Genomic DNA, 19991 nt, shown 5'->3' on the forward strand with positions numbered 1-19991 from the left:
TGTGCTAGTATAGTTCTTTCCTCTGGAACTGAAGTATATTTTAAAAGTTTTTCTTTTTATAAAGAATGTCTTGTTGCGCCGTTTTGCTAGACTGAAAGTTTCCTCATCACTTGGTGAGACCCTCCTCTAATTCAATCTTTGTCTTTTGTCTTTGCTGCCTTGCAGGGTTGGTACAGTAGGCTTCACTAACTTAGCTGCAACTCAGAATTTCTCCTCCAGCACCTGAGTAAATGCTGATGGTCTTGTGGAGAGTGGATTAAGAGTACGAGCTAAGTTCTCAATCCCAATTAAGAAGCGGAGGAAAATTTAAACTGTCTCCTTCAAAGTTTATCACAACCACCACCATCAAGACAGCAAACCAAAGGACAAAGACTTTGACCTGCTGTGTTGCTCTGTGTAGTCCAGTTCACGTATGGTTTACAGACTTGGCTGGGGTTACTAATGAGTAAATAAAAAGTTGGACACTTCCTGTCGTTGGACACTTATTCACAAAGTTACCAAAATGAGGGCTGTACTGGAGACAGCAGACATTGCCATAGTGGCCCTGTATTTTATCCTGGTCATGTGCATTGGTTTTTTTGCCATGTGGAAATCTAATAGAAGCACCGTGAGTGGATACTTCCTGGCGGGGCGCTCTATGACCTGGGTAGCAATTGGTGCCTCTCTGTTTGTGAGCAATATTGGGAGTGAGCACTTCATTGGGCTGGCAGGATCTGGAGCTGCAAGTGGATTTGCAGTGGGCGCATGGGAATTCAATGCCTTACTGCTTTTGCAACTTCTGGGATGGGTTTTCATCCCGATTTACATCCGGTCAGGGGTATACACCATGCCTGAATACTTGTCCAAGCGATTTGGTGGCCATAGGATTCAGGTCTATTTCGCAGCCTTGTCTCTGATTCTTTATATCTTCACCAAGCTCTCAGTGGATCTGTATTCGGGTGCCCTCTTTATCCAGGAGTCTTTGGGTTGGAACCTCTATGTGTCTGTCATCCTGCTCATTGGCATGACTGCTTTGCTGACTGTCACCGGAGGCCTTGTTGCAGTGATCTACACAGACACTCTACAGGCTCTGCTTATGATCGTTGGGGCACTCACACTTATGATTATTAGCATGATGGAGATTGGCGGGTTTGAGGAAGTTAAGAGAAGGTACATGTTGGCCTCGCCCAATGTTACTTCCATCTTGTTGACATACAACCTTTCCAACACAAATTCTTGTAATGTCCACCCTAAGAAAGATGCACTGAAAATGTTACGGAATCCGACAGATGAAGATGTTCCTTGGCCTGGATTCGTTCTTGGGCAGACCCCAGCTTCAGTATGGTACTGGTGTGCTGACCAAGTCATCGTGCAGAGAGTCTTAGCAGCTAAAAACATTGCTCATGCCAAAGGCTCTACTCTTATGGCTGGCTTTTTGAAGCTTCTGCCAATGTTTATCATAGTTGTCCCAGGAATGATTTCCAGGATACTGTTTGCTGATGATATAGCTTGCATCAACCCAGAGCACTGCATGCAAGTATGTGGAAGCAGAGCTGGGTGCTCTAATATTGCTTACCCACGCCTGGTGATGAAGCTGGTTCCTGTGGGCCTCCGGGGCTTAATGATGGCAGTGATGATTGCGGCTTTGATGAGCGACTTGGACTCTATCTTTAACAGTGCCAGTACCATATTCACCCTCGATGTGTATAAACTCATCCGCAGGAGCGCAAGCTCCCGAGAACTAATGATTGTGGGGAGGATATTTGTGGCTTTTATGGTGGTGATCAGCATTGCATGGGTGCCAATCATCGTGGAGATGCAAGGAGGCCAGATGTACCTTTACATTCAGGAGGTAGCAGATTACCTGACACCCCCAGTTGCGGCCCTATTCCTTCTGGCAATTTTCTGGAAGCGCTGCAATGAACAAGGGGCTTTCTATGGTGGAATGGCTGGCTTTGTTCTTGGAGCAGTCCGTTTGACACTGGCCTTTGCGTACCGTGCCCCAGAATGTGACCAACCTGATAACAGGCCAGGCTTCATCAAAGACATCCATTACATGTATGTGGCCACAGCATTGTTTTGGGTCACAGGACTTATTACTGTCATTGTTAGCCTTCTCACACCACCTCCCACAAAGGAACAGATTCGTACCACCACCTTTTGGTCTAAGAAGAGCTTGGTGGTGAAGGAGAGCTGCTCCCCGAAAGATGAACCATACAAAATGCAAGAGAAGAGCATTCTGAGATGCAATGAGAATAGTGAGGCCATCAACCACATCATTCCCAATGGGAAATCCGAAGATAGCATCAAGGGCCTTCAGCCTGAAGATGTTAATCTTTTGGTGACCTGCAGAGAAGAAGGCAATCCAGTGGCTTCATTAGGTCATTCAGAGGCAGAAACACCAGTAGATGCTTATTCCAATGGGCAAGCAGCTCTCATGGGTGAGAAAGAGAGAAAGAAAGAAACAGAGGATGGAGGCCGGTACTGGAAGTTCATAGATTGGTTCTGTGGCTTTAAAAGTAAGAGCCTCAGCAAGAGGAGTCTCAGAGACCTGATGGAGGAGGAGGCTGTTTGTTTACAAATGTTGGAAGAGCCTCCACAAGTTAAACTAATACTAAATATTGGACTTTTTGCTGTGTGTTCACTTGGAATTTTCATGTTTGTTTATTTTTCCTTATGAACTTTTAAGGATATGATGAGACACTAACTTAAGAAAATACTGGTCTTTGGAAAGAAAAAAAAAAAAGAAAACATGTAACTGTTGCATCTCTCAGGCATTGTTTACGCTGTAGGTTTTAGCCAAATTTTACTTAGCAGAAAATCATCTATTTGCAAGACTTTATTTTCCCAGAGATGGATGAAAGCAAATTTTCAACCTAAATGAAGTAAAACTTGTTTAACAGACTGAATTGTGCAAATGTGGTTTAAAATTTTCCATACCAAAGTAAGGAGAGACCAATTATTCTCATAGAACATGTAGAGCAGAATATATGCTATTACAAATAAGGTATACTGTCTGCACTGCCAAATCTTGGTAGGCCTTCTTAACCTGAAGTAGAAGACTTGCTCATTTCAAAGTTTTTTCTGTCTTTGTAATCCCTACTACCATTTAAAACTGAATTTGTAGACATTGTATAATCAGTTGTGTACTGAAAACCTAACTCATGTTCTTGTGGGGTACTTGTGTCAGGACAAGTTAGTTCATTTACCAGGCTCATTTTGCTAGCATGAGCCTATGGATTCTGAATGCCAAAAGAAAGGAAGAAGAATGTTTTCCTGTAGCTGTTCTTGTACCACCAATATATGGAATGTTGAGCAAAAGTTGTTCCAGTTCCTTTTTTTTTCTTTTTTTCCTGCTTTGACTGAAGTTTAAGTGAACCATACTCAAATGACCGTCAAGTCTATCTTGATACATTTATGTCATGACTGTATTGTCAGATGATTAGGGGAGAAAATGAAGTAAACATTGCTGATGATCCCCAGATTTATTGACCAAGTTCAGGTTGTTTATACAGTTTGGGAATTAGCAGTCCTCAAGCAGTGTTTGGTCAGCTTATGCTAAACAGGTGACTACTCGTACTCCACTAATTCTCTAGCTTTGTTCTTTGTTCTTGTCATTTGGTAACATTTTTTATTAGCCACATATCTTTCCAAGTGGATTCAGTCAGAAGATATGTCCAGAAATTTGAAAAAAAAAAAAAAAAATTGTCACTGCCTTTGTGCTGGGTTGCCTGCCCCATGATATATTGAAGTTGAGCTTTTGGAGGGAAAATTTAATTCTGAGATCATACTGTGTCCTTGAGAAGTTCCCCCTGCCCCCCGATTTACTTTTTTTCGAAAGACTCGCCATCTGTACACAGCCTCTACATTTTTGTTTAAAAAGTTATATTGACCTAGAGCATGAGGAGGTTTCAATGCAAACTGGGCATCAGTAACAGAAAAGTCAGAGTGCATGCTTTGCCATTGGTAGATTGTCAGTATTGTCTTTCTGTGGAACAGCATGTTAAAGAGGTGTCAAGAATAAGAACTTCTGGGCTTAATAGTATGTCTTGTGGAGGATATTGTAGGACTTGTGTAAATTATAGGACCCTCGATCTTCACATGGCATGGCACTCCGTTGTAACCTTCATGGATGGGAATCTTTTTCACAGTCTGATTCCCCTTCGTGAGGGCAGGGTACAAAAGATGTTGGAGGAAAGCTCTATAGATCATGTAGTTACGTGTCTGTGTGCTCAACATGGTCCTTTTTCCTTTGTGACATATGAAGGAAACTAATTGTGTATCTACTTTCTTTGACTTTCCTGTAATCTCTGATACTTTTTAAATTGCATGATTTTATTAAGCTTGTATTCTTTAGGCAAAAGTATTACTTTTTTAGATACTTTTGTAGATTTTGAATCAAAACTCAGTCCTAATAACTTTCAATTTTTTGTATTCTGTAAACTAGTTTCATTATGATGGACTTGATTAGTCCAAAGTTGATTTTAGAAATTATCAGGTAGCATAATGTCTTCCCATCTCCAGGAGGCTTTCTGATGGACTGAGTCTGTAGATGAAAAAGTAATTTATGTATGAATAGCATGGTTTCTGAGAGCTTAGAGTGCCTTGTAGAATTTTTTTTCCCAATTTCATTCTTAAGATTTAGAAGTTGGGGGCCAAATCAATAGGGACCATCCTTTTCTTGTATGGAGGAGGCTGTGGCTGTGACATATCTAAGGTTACAAAAAGTCTGTTGGGGAGAACAGAGAACCATGTATCCAAAGCTGGACTCATGGTTAGTCCTTTTCTCAAAGGAACTATTTTCCTTTGAGACAACCTTTTTGGTATTTGGGAAAATAATAGGACCTTAGATTTTTCAAATTGGCTTTTAAGTCATAGGGATTAAAATTTTCTTTGAACACATTGCTGTGTAACTCTCCACAAAGAGGATTGACACCTTGGCTGGGCAGCCTTCTTAACCCTTCTTTTTTACGGCATAAATTAACAGGTGGTGTTTATGTAGGTTTTTTCCTCTTTGTTTAATGTTGAGTCCTAATAGTTTGGAGTATTAGGATCCCCCTATTTTCTCTTTGCTGCTGTCTTAGTACGATACGTGAAATACATCATCTTGTGTCTATTTGTGTGTATATAGCAGTAGGTCAAGTTTAGAGTACTAATGTCTGTAAATAAGGAATGACTATTAGCATATCCATTAGGATGTTTATTCTTGTCAGTATAAACATCACTGTGTTGAGACTGAAGTCCCTGAAGCTTGCCCTTCGTATTGCTTTCCAGTAATAGATAATGTGCTTGAATAAGTATGTGGATTGCCGATTGCAACTTCATTCAGGGGACCATTGTTCAGTCTAGATTTCATTAGAATGATTGTTCATGGAATGATACATGGTCTGTTTTAAGCTAGCAAAATGTTCATACTTTACACTAAATGGGTCCTAAATGATGACATTTGCTCTGTAGACATATGTATATATTTTTATATTGGCTCAAGCTAAGGTTCAGAATTGAGTAAGAGTGATATTGACTAGAATAGTTACCTAAGAGTCCAAATGAAAAGTGAGAACACTGGTCTTCAAAAAGTAGAGACAAATATTGTCTTATCTGTTCTTAATGGTATCCCCAGTTCTTAGATTTTTGTCTTTCCACACAATCTCAGTCTTAAGATCTAATGAGAAGAGCTTATTATTCAGGCATGCAGAATAATTATTGGCTCCAAAAATAACTATATCCTTTTGCCCCGAGATAGTATGTGGCTTTAGAAATAGCTGAGCCGAGCTTTTTCTGCAGCCATTCTTTTCCTGGTGAGGTTATCACTCACATCTTTAGGTTAGAGAAGCATCAAGCAATAGTGGTGGTACTGTGTCCTTTAGCCTAAATTCAGCAGATCTGCTCTCCCAAGGCTTCCGTTTCCCTTGGCTCAAAGGATCCATTGTCTTTTTGTACAAAGAGGCTGGCCAGGGTCATAGTTCTTAGCATGTCAAGTAATTAGCAGAGACCTATCATATGTGAAACTTCACATTTTAAGAATTGATTGGGAGGTTGTCACTCAGTTCTGTAACCTGAGGCTAATTGGGAGTGGGGGACTGAAGTCTTGTCCAGGGCGCTTAGAGTCTATAAGTGTCTCCGTTTCTCAGTCCGCTGTTTTCTTCCCTATACTTACAGGGTGAGTGGATCTTCTCCTCTGTCTTCGAATATCATTTAGTGTAGCCTGTGGGCTATTCTCATTCTTTACCGTCCTGAAGACTGGCCATATTATTAGACCCGTCAATGTTCCCACTTGGCAGTATTTGGCTTACTTACTTTGCTTATACTTTTTACTCTGCTCTGTCATTTTCATCTGAGGTATGATGGCTGGAAAGGACCATGTGGGTATGGAGTAGTTACACCTTACCATTCCCCAGGTTTAGATTGAGAGATGTACATAGACCATTCCTGTTACATTATGTGACCACGGAGACATGCCAGGACAATTGTTCTAAGAAGTCAGAAAAACTATAAATGAGATGCTGAGAAGAAATACCTGGGTGATAAAAACACAAACTTAACAAATTAGGTAACAGACAAACATTAGGTTAAAATGTGCAGACGTAGAATTCTATTCAGTGAATTCCAGAACTTGAAGCATCTTGGCTATCAGCTTATTTAAGCCTTTCCTCATATAGATTCGTATATCAACGAATAAGATCCAGCCTGTTAAAAACCCTGGTTTGATGTTAAATATTGTGAAGTAGGAGTTTTTAAGCCTATTTGAGGTTAAATGACTGATATTTGATAGTGACGCTTTAGTAGAAAAAAATGCTTTTAGGCTTGTATTCATAAGATTTCTCATTAGCAAAATGTTACATTGCATAAGTCATTCTGATGTTAGCTTGAACAGACTTTACAAATAGGGTATACTCCTATTTGTGTGTATACTCACCTACCATTCAGAGAGACTGGTCTTTCCCTTTGTCTTCCCTCACATGCTTTAATTTTTCACCTATTCTTTCTTTTAACATTTCTCAGATTCCTGTTTTGATCTCTTATCAGCTTAATTCACTTTCAGGTTTATTGCTGTGATGTGCAAAAGTGCTGCTTTGCCCCAGTTTTGAATACTTGGATCCAAATAATGATTCATTAAGTATAGTCGTGTTTAAATACACGAAATTTCTATAAGCTTAAACTGTTAATTCTCCAGAATGATCTTCTCAGGCTAATGTTCACTAGTGTTCACTAATAAATGCCCTAATAATCCATCAGTATTTTATTCTGAAAACTCTTTTCTTCAAAAATTAGGGAGACAACAATAGTTAAACTTCATACCGATCCCTTTGAAATGGTGGTATCACAATGCAGAGAGGAATGGAGTTTGTTTTGATGCCAAAAAGCCTTGTTCTTTCAGTACTTTAAAGGTGAAAAGTTGGAACTAGTCAGTTGGCATATAGAGAAACCCTTTTGTACTAGTAAGGTGTGAAGCTGGATTATATAAGAAGTGATCTTTTGATTACTACATTCGGTTAGCTTATTAACTCAGGGCGGCAAACCCCTTTTCCTCCATTAAGGTCACTTCTCTTCATTTGGTATCCTTTTTATCAGACTCTCTCCTCTGTTGGAAGACTTGGTATTCAGCTACTCTGACTCCTAGAATTGGATTTAGCTAAGGTTCAAACTATATAATAGGCTTTGCCAGTGCTGAGTCCCACACCATCATTCACATAGTCATATAAATGTTTTTATTTAAACTTCTCTCTCCAATGCCGGGAATAAGGCTTTCAACTACTGATTCACCTTTAAAGGAATGTTATGAGAATGGATATAATTTATGTTTCTGTTTCCATCTCAAATCCTTTAGAAAAGATAGGACTTTGGCTTAAGCACTCTTGTTTCTCTGGTAACTAACAGCCTTAACCATTGATATATTGCCTTTTATTCAGAAATAGACGAGAAAGATTTGATGTATTTGTATCGTTACTCATTTCATGTACTTTACTTTTAAGGGGAGGACCATAATTGGAAGCTGTTGGTTTAAACCAAATAACCTTACTTTATGTAATAATTTTTCAGTGTGGTTTGGTTACCTGGATTCATACTATGTGTGAAGAGAGGGATGCTAGAACAAATAAGCAAATGAAGAGCAAGTCAAGACAAAAAGCACAGCGGTCTCAGATTTTTCTTAGTGTAGGAGCAATGGCTTTACTCGCAGAAAAGCACTAGATCATAATTGTTGCCCATGATCCTAAAGCCCCTCCAATCCTTTCCTACCCCTGCCCCCAGTTAAAAATAGTTTACAGTCCGTGAACTCTATCGATAGGGGAAATACATATTTCAGTGATTTCCGTAACAGCACAAGTTGACAGTAGATAACCACAACCTTATTGGAGACTTCTATTTATCTTGGTAAATTCACCTTGTACCCCAGTGCTGCTGGAGGAAGGAGTGTTTACTTTGTTTATCGCCTTTGGACAAACTAGTCTGGATAATTTTTCAGTATTTAATTGTAGCCTAGACTTCTGTAAGTGGAATTTTCCTTAATAACTCGCTTTTTGGTAATAATAGTTGGAAACTGAAATTAAGCTTATTGCTATTATTGAAATCCCAAATTGGCAAAGGCCAGTATATAGGGTATTTCATAATATAATCAGCTTCTGAAATTTCTGTTTTGATTAGTGCCTTCTGGTTGCCAATATTGACTCTGCTAGTTTACACATTTCCCTTTCTTGATAGAATATATTTATTTGTTACAATTCCTCTTTTTAAATTTTGTTATAACTAGTCAAGGAAATACAAAAAATGCATTTATATTTACATACTTTATATGCAGCGTTTGTTTAGGTTCAAGGAAACCAAGTAGCTCTAATTCCTGTTGCAGTTTAAATGTTATTTATTCATCTGTATTTGTTTTGTATCCTTCATTAAAACTATAAAGTTACTTATTCTGTGAGTATATTTTAACTATTGTGTTTCCAGTGTAGGTTTAATAGGCATATCTGAGAACATACATGTGGCAACAGTTTCACATTCCATGTTAGATAAAGAGCTTAAAGTAGAGGTCCGTAGAAAGCACAAATCCTGTTCACGCAGGTGTGTATCTCCACACGCAGAAAGCACAAGACTCACAGTGTTTCTCAGTGTCCCGCAAGTGCCAGTCATAAAGCCCACCAGGCGTCTGTCTTGGGAGTTATGGAGGACCACCGTTTTGAAAGCCCTAGACAATGAGGTCATCTAAATTGTGGTCCTACATGAGAAGGGATTCAAATGTAATAATCTGAATAAGTTTGTACTGCTGTGGTAGAGGGAGAGAAGGCCAATGTCAAGAATGTTGCAATTATACTTGGGGTTACAAATGAAAATGGGGTTTATGGGTTCTTTCCTATAATCTGGAACTAACTGGGACAGACTTTTAAGCTTTTGGTGGGTGGGACAGTTTGATAAACTTCTGCTTTAAGTTGTAGACCCATTTGAGTTGGTTTTTTATCTTAAGTCTTGAGGAAGTTTTACCTGCCATCAGTAGGTTCCTGAAAACATGGAGAAATTTCACATTTTGACAGGGCAAATACTTGTCTTTCATCTTTGTGTAGGTTTGTAAGAGGTAAACTTATCTTTATTTTTTCGTGTGCTTTACTGCACTTCATTTTAATAGAGCGGAATTTGGTCCAAGTATTCTGAGCATCAAACTAAGTCTGAGACAGCTCTGCCAAACGAGCTACTTTGCTTTTCACAGTGGTTGTAAGAGTCTAAAGGATTCTTTTACCTGTACCATTCCCCCCGCTTCATGACCAGATGAGGTGAAATCTGTGGGTGCAGCAGAAGAAAATGTGTTTTTCTTGCACTCGGTTTTGCCCTTGTTTTCTTTACCTGCATAGTCCCAGTCTATCAAGAATGCATCAATAATCCCTGTCTTGAATTTTGCCCATATGTCAAAAGCTGTAACTCTCAGAATGGGAGACAAGTGACTACCTTTGTTCCCGCTCTCCTCTATTTTGTGTATTTATCTTCTTAGGGAAAGACTTGGTCAACTCGGATAATACATGGAATGAAGATTAAAGCTGGTGTAGACTGGTATCACATGTTTTAGAGGGGTTAACCAGAGCGCCTGAAGGGAGAGATTCATTCCCCCTCCAGCAAAAAGCAGTCAGGTGTGTTCCCTCAGTATTAGAATGTAAAACCTCAGGCTTGGGGTGGGGGTGTGTGTGGTGAGGGCAGAGGGGTGCCAGAAATACAGGAAAAAAAAGAGGCTTGAGGAGTATCTTTGGCTTAGCGATGTGTGATAAGGCAAAACAGTTATAATCTGTTAATCCTATATAGTATGCGTCTGTACCTTTAAATGTTTTTAAATTTAAAATCATTTGCAAGAACTTCATGCTTTTGAAGATTCCTTTGGCAGAATTTCTTTCATTTAAAATTCCATGGAAAGTTGCTTTAATTATTCGTCTAGGTGAAAGTAGTCCTAGCAGTGTAAATATGTATAATTAGAATTTTCTAATTTCACTTTGAGATCTCTAACTTTTGAGTGGCAAAAACAGATCAACAAGTCTTTTGCTCATGGACTTTTCTGTGGCGTTGTTAAAATGCAAAAGCTTTATTTTTGTTAATAATGACATGTTACGTTAGTGTCAGATGATGATACGGCATCTGTTCCCTGCCTTTCCCCACCGGTACTGCTTTGGTTTATAGATTGCCAGCAGAGTTGAGAAATGGAGCAGGGATCTACCCATTCTTTGCTTGGACATCCCATTTTCTGTTGCCCAGACCTGTGTTGGCAATCATGTATGAACTATGTTATGCTTCTCAGTACTTATTATTTTTTTTTGATAAGGTGGATATCAAAAATAGTTGCTGTGCAAAAGTTAGTAGTCTTCTTCAAGAAGAAAACCGATTCCTTTTCTAATATCCTGTGAAATTGCTTCATTCATTTCTTTATTTTTAAGCCAAATGTCAGCAGAGTACTGCTGCTTTTATCTAGTACTTTTGATATGTAAGTATTGCATTTTAAAAAGATGTCTACATTGAAAGCTGTTTTTCCCAGTGTCCTCCCTATTATACTCTGTTCATATTTTCTGTAAGAGACCAGTCTGTGCACTGGGGGTGTGTATTGTGTAAATGTACCATTTCGTCAGTTATGCATTGTAGACCAAATGTGATTATAAATGAAGCTGTTGAGTCATTGGTGAGTTTTTTGAATTGTAAACTGATTTCCAGTGACCGTTTGTTGTCCACAGGTTTTTTTGTTTGTTTTGTTTTGTTTTGTTTTGTTTTGTCTTCAGGTTTGATCGGGGTCCATCTTCACATTGTACAATGTTTTAGTTGCGAGCAGAAAGTAGAATTTGGTATAAACCAGGTTATTTCTGTATTGAAAGGAATACCATTGAAATTGTAGATTTAGGATTGTTAACCATACATGACAAGTCTAACTTGACTATTATTCTAACCTACTGTATACAATCTGATTTTTAAAATTGTAGACATGTATGATCTTGGTTTAATGTGTTTTTAAAAGTGTTATTGTTGAAAAAATGGAAAAACAATGAAGCAAATCTGCTAAAGAGCTGTCAGTTTTCATTACTGACTCTGTAAAATACACTGTTCTTTGTGTACTGTGTGTTATTTTGCCAGCTGCTGCATTAGCCTTCAAAAGTATTTGGAAACTTCAGATGAACTACATTTCTTGAAAAGTATATTCCTTTCTGTGGTATCTTGTCCTGTAACTGAAGTATAGTAATTATTTTATGGAAATGTTATTAGCACTTCTGTACCAACTTTGAATAAAAGGAAAAATTTACATTTCTGTGACTGAGTATTTTCAGTATGAACACATCTGCCCTCAAAACTTGACGAGGTTCTGTGTCTAGAGTTGAAGAGGTTGTACCTCAGTGCCTTTTCTCTTGGCTCACCACAGGTTTTCCCTGCCAGTTAATGCTGTTCTTTACCAGTGTAAACCAGGGCTTACAGATGTTGATTCAGAATTGAGTGACATGGCAATCACCGAGTAAATAAAAATTCTCTTAGTTTACTACTTCTATTTCGAAATAACTTCAGATCACAGGAAAGTTGTGAGAACAGTATGAAGAACTCCGGGATCATTTTCATCCAGATTCACCAGTAGTACACATTTTTGCCACATTTGCTTTGTCATTCTTTTATCATACACACTTTTCTGAACCATTTGAGTGTTAAGTTGCAGACATTCCCCTCTACTCCTTCAGTAGTTGTAGTATATTTGAGACCAGGACAGTCATCTAATCAGAATGTAATTATCAATATCTGGAACATGACAGTGATGCAGTATTTTAATCTGACGTCTTTATTCAAATGTTGCTGTTCCAATAATGTCCTTTTGTAGCATTTTTTTTTTTTAAGTTTAGAAGCCAGTCCGTTGTATTTAGCTTTTATGTCTCTCTCCTTTAACTAGTAATTCCTCAGTTTTCCTTTGTCTTCCATGGTATTGATAGTTTTGAAATTTAGAGGCCATTTGTGAATGCCCCTCATTTCCTCGTGGTTAGATTCACACTATGCATTTTTGGCAGGAGTATGACATAAGTGAAGCAATGATAATGTCCTCAAAGCTTCATGTTGGGAGGTACGTGATGTTGTTCCCTTAATGTTGACATTAACTTTGATGCTTGGTTAAGACGGTGTCTGTCAGGTTTCTCCACTGTCAACTTACTGTTTTTCCTTTAGCCAATAAATAATTTGTGGGAAAATAGTAAGAGATTACGTAAATAACTTACTCCTCATCAAGCTTGAACCCCTGAATTCAGTGTCCATAGGTAATTTTTGCCTGAGCAAAGTTACTACAATGATGATGCAAAACAGTGATTTTTTTTTTGTCAGTTTTGTTGTTGTTTGCTATACTCAAATGAAGAGCTTCGTCCTCTTCCCATTTATTTGTATGAACTCATTTAGTGGGTTATACTCCATTACTGTCATCATTTTGCTCAAATGTTTCCAGATTTAGCCATTGATACTCTCTTCAGGCTAGTTTCTGTGTCCTTGATGCCCATTTGTATCATTTTTTCAGTGCTTCCTGATTTCCCAACACAGCAAGGGGTTGCAGGCTTATCTTGTACTTTCCTTTCCCCATTGGGACCGGCATTTAGTTAGGGAATGGAATTTAGAAATCAAGGTCTGGGTGTGCCCATTCTTTACAGGGGTGAACATGGCCTTTCTTCTGGGCCCTTTTCAGTATACAGAAGTAGGGTATTCATATACATCTGATGCCTCCTAATTCTACACCAGCGCTAGAAGGTTCTCTTAGCTTTCCCCATTACTCCCTTTTCCAGCTGCAAGAAATCAGGTAATATTGACACATTAACTCATTTTTCAATCTTACAACTCTTTAGAATTAAAGTTTTTGCAGGTGTATAGATGTTTTTAAGAGTTTTGCTGAATATGGAATTGTAGATTGGGAAGTATTTTTCTTCAGTTTTTGTAAGCATAAGACTTTTTTTTTTTTCCCTAGCTTCTAGTCTCAGTGTTCTGAAATTTCATCATTACATGCCTTGAAAGTTTTTCTTCCATTGTGCTGGCCCTCGGTGGGCTCTTTTCAGTTTGGCAACCGAGTGTCTTTTATTTCTAGGATGATTACTCTCTGTTTTCTCCTTTTTGGAAAAAAGGAGTTTTTTCAACTTTGAATTTTGTTCAACTCTTTGGATCGTGTGGACTGGTCCAGTTTCATACAGTCTTTTGTTTTTTAATTTTCTTAATTGTCTTTGTCTTTTTGCTCTTTCTAAGGGTGTTTCTAACTTTATCTTCCAACCCTTCTGTTGAAAAGATTTCTCAGATATTTACTTTATCAGTGCTGCTTTGTTCCCCGAATCTTCCTTTTTTCTAGTCTCTTGTTTCATGGTTGCTGTATCTTTTCATCTCTGAAGATAGTGTTTTCTCTTCCTGCAGTGTTTGTTTACTTCAGTTTTTTCTGTGTTGAGCTCTCATGTTAAAGGCTTTTCTCAAATGTATGCAGTCTTTGGTTTAACAGAACGGACTTCTGAATGCGTGGGTGGAGCTTGTCTGCTTCATTGTCTGGCCTTCGTGGCCTGGCTGTTTGTTGCATGACTCCTGTGGTATCTTTTGAACAGGTCAGATTGCCCAAAGAATAGTCTTAAGAGTTTTTGACTGAAGGACGAAAGGCTTTGGGCCATTATTCTGGGAGCTAAGTGGGGAAAGAGCCCAGGGGTCTCATCATTCAGTATGCATTTTTTTCCTCAGTCTCTTTTTGGTGTGGTGCCCCCACTTAGAGCTGTGCGTGTGTCTCGTAGTCCAGAGGTTTCTCTCTGTTTTGTCCACTCCAGAGAATAAACCTCCAGACACGCATCTAAGGATCCAGTTTCTCCTTACGCTTTTGACAGACTTTATTTTAGCCTCTTACTTCACCCCCACTTTCACAGGCATACCCCGTGTTGCCAGTTGTTAAGTACGGTTGATTCTTGGTTTTCCCCATTGCTGCTTTCTTTCATATATTTTCTTTCTTCTCCGGATTGAATTGCTATGTTTCCGTCTCGTCTTCCTCATTCTTTCAGAGTTGTACCTTAAAAACACACACACACACACACACACACACACACACACACACACACACACTAAAAAGCTCTTTACTGTAGTTCTAGTAGGTTTTTCAGAAGGAGCATAATTAGATGCTTGTGTTGCAACTTCCAACTTACTGGGAAGTTTTGGTATCTGCTCTTTGCTTAGTATTTGAAAGTTGACATTTCTGAGTCTATAGCCCATTTCAGTCCTTCCCAAAAAGAACATGTTGACAACCAGAAGCACAGTTGGAGTTTTAAAATTCTGTTGGTCTCTGAAAGCGCGGAGCTAATGATGGTTCACATTTCAAAAGGGGCCTTAGGAATTGTGTGTTTGATTCTTCTGTACGATGCACGAAGCCCACCTACGAAAACACATTTTGTGTGTGGAGTTTAACATACATACTCCGTCCCATGAAAATTAACTGGTATACAGCACAGTGAGTATGGTTGCTACTTGTTATTTGTGGCAGTTACTTTCTGTAAAGTGGCGTCTAACGCTGAATTCGTGAATACAAGTCATTGCCCCTTGAGGAGATGCAGGGTTGGGTTCCTATGAGCCTCCGGCTGGTCACATTTTAATTAACTGACCGATACATAACCTCATTTTATGTGTGTTTCTGATAAAGACATTATATTTAATACATTTGATTCATAATCATTGAGCTCAAAGCCAACAGCATCCTAACCCATGCCACGAATGAAGTTTACCTAATGCATTTTTCCCGTAAGGCACATCGCATCCTTCTTACACCGAGGAACATTTAAGACAGCATGTCACTACACTCAGGGGACCATTTTAAATAGCATTGACAAAAAGCACCAGAATGCAGGAAAACATGGCACTACGTGGACTGCTGAAAAGACACCTGCTTATTACCATGGGAGACCTGAAGCAAGAAGGCAGAGCCTCGGTTGTTGGGCCTCAGCCGGGAATGTGCATGTCAGGTGGCACATTTTCCACCAGTGTCCACATGCGCGTGTCTGCAGATGACTGCAGAAGTTGGTGGGAGTGTCCACCTGGGCGGCACAAATAGGTTTTCACTAGTAGACGAATTGGCACGTATGGATTCCGCACGTAATGAGGATCCACTGTACCTGCGAAGCAAACACCCGTGTAACCACCACCCGCAAGAACTAGAACTTTGTCAGCGGCTCTCCCAGAAGGTGCACTTCAGTTACGGGAAGTTCTGATTTTAAAGGGGTTTCTTACCTCCAGTCTGCCTCTTTAATTTGCAAGCTCAAGTTCTGCCTCTGAAGTGTTACCTTTTTTCCCTTTGAGTATTTGAAGACAAATATTCAAGATAAAGGTACTCTTAAGTCTCAAAATCCAGCTTTATCTTTTTCATTCTCTTGGGTGTGCAAGAGAGTCTTTACCTGTCTTTTTTTTTTTTTTCCAGACAACTTTGAGGCACTTTGACGTCCCTTTTTATATGTTTAAATCCGCAAATACAGTCTCCAGGGTACACACTACTGACGTTAGACTGTAGGGGTGGGAAGTAAACACGACAGTGAAGACTACCATTCCCTTGGTTTCACTGTCCTTCCGGTTGTGATAGGAAATTTCATTGTCACACCCTCTGGAAGACACTGTACAATGCCATTGTCTCTACTTGGTATGTAGAGACAGCACGACCTGCTGACTCGGTTTCCAGAAGTTGTCCTAGCTTTTCAGAGTCCTGAAGTTGGATGCGTAATATTTCCTGTACACTCTAGGAGTAGAATGTCCATGATTCTTGATTATGTGCCAAGAATCCTTAGAAGTCTGGAAGCACCTTTATGAGTCTGGCTGTGTCTTTGTTTTGTATCAGTCTCTTACCTGTTTATTCCTTCTTCCTTGACTGTGCATCTGTTTTTGACTAACAGGATGTGCTTTAGCTTTATTATGCATATCTGTCTTTTGAAAACAAATGGTGCTGTTTTCCTCTTTGCAGTTGAATATCTTATTTCTCCTTGAATTTTCTGACTTGGCTTAGCATTTTCTTTCTCTTCAGTGAATTAAAGTGCAGTTAGCAACTTCCATCCCTTCATTTTTCCATTTATTCTTTGACTTATGCATTCATCAACTACTTAGCAAACACATTCTGTGTGCCAGTTGCGTTGCATCTCCAGCAAGTAGTAAAGATGAATAGATGCAACCTTGAAGAAGCTTAGTTAAGGAAGGGGATGGTACTCGACGTAATTGTACTTGCAAGATGTGGGTGGAATGGGAGCGGTCCGTGTAGGATCGCAGAGGAGAAGCACACTTCTAGGAAGTAACTGAATCTGGAAGGATGTTTTCATTCCTTTAATTCCACTGTGCCTTTATACCCTGCTCCTCCTGCTCTTCAGAGTAGTGCAATCCCTCAAATGCCTTCCTCTCACCTCCTAAGTTAAGCACCCCTGCAGTGGCCTGGTTGGTGGACACAGTTGGTCTGTAGGGTAATGCAGATCTGACTCTTGCCAAGGCCCAAGTTTCTCCATCAGTGCATATTTAAAAAAAATACTTCTCTTAACCCAGTCGACGAACACATTTTTTGCTAAACTCATACACTGATGTTTAGAAGATTCACAGGATATAAAATAGGATTCTTTCTTTAATAACCCTGTTGTCTCTAGTCACTAAATCTTTTGCGGGTTCTTACCTCCCTTGGTCTCCCTGTCATTCCAGTGCTGTCCTCCTACTCCCTGCAGAGGCCGAACTGTAAGATGAACGCAGGGAACTGAATTGTGCGTGAAGGAGAGCAGTCCACAAGACCGGTAGCTCAGTGATGTATACCTGATTCCTGCTCTCACTATCCGTTTCATGAGCTTTGGCATTTCATTTACTTGCTGCCATAGTAACCAGGATTCCTGCCAGTCTTCCTCTTTCCCATCTTTTATTCATCTGTACAGGCATCTGGAGTGGGGATGGGGAAGATAGAAGTGGAAATCTCCCAGTAAAAGGGTGTGGATTTCAGAATGTCCTCAGAATAGCAAAGATGGACATCTTAATTTTGGCATTGTTTCCAGCTGTTGAAGTACTATTAACCACAAGTAGTCACCTATTGGGGTTGTTATTTCTCTATTTCATGTCAGGGAGAGCTCTGTTATTGTGAAAAAAGAAGTGGAGTTTTTATGTTTATTAAATTAGAGTTGTAGGAGATCATTGCTGAAAATCCTTGATAAACTACAGTTCGGCCAGAACCACTCATTTTTTGGCTGATGAGAAGCCAGCCAACTTCATACTAGAATGTGGTTCTCAGCTTTGTCTGTACCTGGAGAGTTTCAAAAATGCTAGTGCCTAGGATTCTTAAATTCCTAGGCCAATTGAATCAAAATATCTGAGGTGAGACATAAGCGTCTCATTTTTTAAAGTTCCTAGGTTAGGGGTGCCTGGATGACTCAGTTGATTGAGCATCTGACTCTTGATTTTGGCTCAGGTCGTGATCCCAGGGTCATGGGATTGAGCCCCGCATCGGGCTCCGTGCTGGGTGTGGAGCCTGCTTGAGATAATTCTCTTCTCTGCCCCTCTCCCTCTGTCGCTCGTTCTCTCTCTCACAAAAAAAAAACAAAAAAAAAACCAAAACAACAAAGTTCCTCAGATGATTCCACTGTGCTCTAGAGGATGCGTTGGTGATTCTGCCCTTTTCTTTTGATATACCCAAATCATGAAAGGAACTGCTGGTTGTATACAATTGAACCTCCAAATTTGGCCTGAAATGGCATCTATTTGATTGATATTCTTTGACTTGAGACCTGGGAAACAAGTGGATTAATTAAGGAACAAAACTGCATTATAGTCGAACTACACAGATTTACTGTTAACCTGGGCCCGTAAGTAACTGACAAGTCATAAATTCATACAGAGTTGGATCTCATGTAATCATGACTTTCTTCTTGTTCTGTGAGGTCTTGAAATTCATTCATTTATAATCTTTTGACACCAAAGCTGGTATTGGTGACTCACTGTGGGCTAGCTGCAGGGTCCCTTAGTAAGTCCAGTTTATGATTTAGAGGCAGTCTTGCCAACCTTGCAGCTGAAGTTACTGATCATCCTACTAACTACCTTTGCATTTGCAAACTCAGCCATGCTATGAAGTGTGACTGCTTTATTATTTTCAGTTTGTTATTGGCACACATTAATCTGTGCTGGACTCAGCAGTTATTGGACTCTTGCTCCTCTGATTTTTTTTTTTCTTCCATTCTTCCCTGGGTTCTTTTTATTTTTGTCACATGCCCCAAAGAATAAATTTTTATGTTTGATTTCCCAGGTCTCAAGAATCTCAGTCCTGGTGCATGGCCATAGAATATGGTCAAGTTCCTCTTTTCTCATCACCTTGATTTCTTCTTCTTCTTCTTCTTTTTAATGTTTATTTTGAGAGAGAGTGAGAGCATGTATGCACATGGTGGGAAGGACAGAGAGAGAGAGAGAGAGAGAGAGAGAGAGAGAGAGAGAGAGAATCCTAAGTAGGCTCCACACTGTTAGCGCAGAGCCTTATTTGGGTCTTAATCCCATGAACCATGAGATCATGACATGAGTCGAAACTAAGAGTAGGATGCTTAACCCACCACTCATTACCTTGATATCATTGACCACTGTGTTCTCAGGGCCAGACTTGGTCTTGTCCTGTCACATGTCCTTAGTCGGCTCTGATTTTAGGACCAGTGATCTCTAGGCTCCTGACTTCTAGATTTCTGGTTTTTCTCTGATTGTCAAGAATCTGAGCAGCCAATGTCAGCGTAGCTCATGATTTTAGAAGTACAGCTTGCAAGACTCTCTCAGTAACCACTGAAAGCTAATGTATCAATACCGCTCTGATTAGTATTAAAAATATATATGGATGTGGAGTCTGTGAATGAGTTCTAAATGTTTGAGGCTTAGGTTTAGGACTTCAGTACAAAATTTGCAAATTATGGCATCCATAGTAAGATAGCAAGCAAGCCTCTGGCATAGACTTAGGGGAAGAAATCCTCTTTAAATCAAAACAAAACTGAATTTTCCCCAAAAGCAGTTTGTTTCTAAAACAACTTTTTATTGCTCACTGTAAAAAGTCAGGTAATAAAGCAACATGAAAAGAAAACACAACAGAATATTCCTGTCATCTTACTACCTAGGGAAAAGTAGTAACATTTTGTTGTATATTCATCCAGACTTTCTTCCAATGTATGTGTACATAAGTACTTTTTTCTTTTAGAAAGAAATATGGATTGACCCTACCGGCTGATTTTTAGTTTTGTTAAAATATTTTTGTGTCTTACGTAAGGATCAACGTCCTTTTTTTAAATGGCTGTGTTACTATTCAGTGAAAATAATTTATTGAACCAGTGGTCTGTGATGGACAACTACATTTCTATTTATGCACTATCCTAATAACTTTATGGTGAAGTTTTTCCGAGCTAAGTCCTTGTGCATGGGTATGGCAGTTTTCTCAGAGTAAATTCTTAGAAGTGGCTGTAGTATTGAAGGTATACACATTTGAGACTAATCTAGATTGCCATTTGCCCTCCAGAAAGTTTACATTTTTACCAGCAGTATAAGTGAGTGTTTGAACAGAA

At 39.3% G+C, this 19991-nt stretch overlaps 2 protein-coding genes across 7 annotated transcripts in view; both read left to right on the forward strand.

The window, feature by feature from the left end:
* SLC5A3 (solute carrier family 5 member 3) overlaps positions 1 to 11734 on the forward strand; it is a 34338-nt gene extending 22604 nt beyond the window's left edge. For all 5 annotated transcript variants that reach the window (XM_047876439.1, XM_047876441.1, XM_047876442.1 and 2 more), the window contains one exon: positions 166 to 11734. In XM_047876439.1, the coding sequence (XP_047732395.1) occupies positions 503 to 2659 (2157 nt within the window). In that variant the 5' untranslated portion in view covers positions 166 to 502 and the 3' untranslated portion in view covers positions 2660 to 11734. The remainder of the gene's footprint in view (positions 1 to 165) is intronic.
* Positions 1 to 19991, forward strand: part of MRPS6 (mitochondrial ribosomal protein S6) — a 67786-nt gene that overhangs the window by 22971 nt on the left and 24824 nt on the right. The gene's annotated exons all lie outside the window — the stretch shown is intronic.

Source organism: Prionailurus viverrinus, chromosome C2 (assembly GCF_022837055.1).
Source record: "Prionailurus viverrinus isolate Anna chromosome C2, UM_Priviv_1.0, whole genome shotgun sequence".
NCBI classification, from domain to species: domain Eukaryota; kingdom Metazoa; phylum Chordata; class Mammalia; order Carnivora; family Felidae; genus Prionailurus; species Prionailurus viverrinus.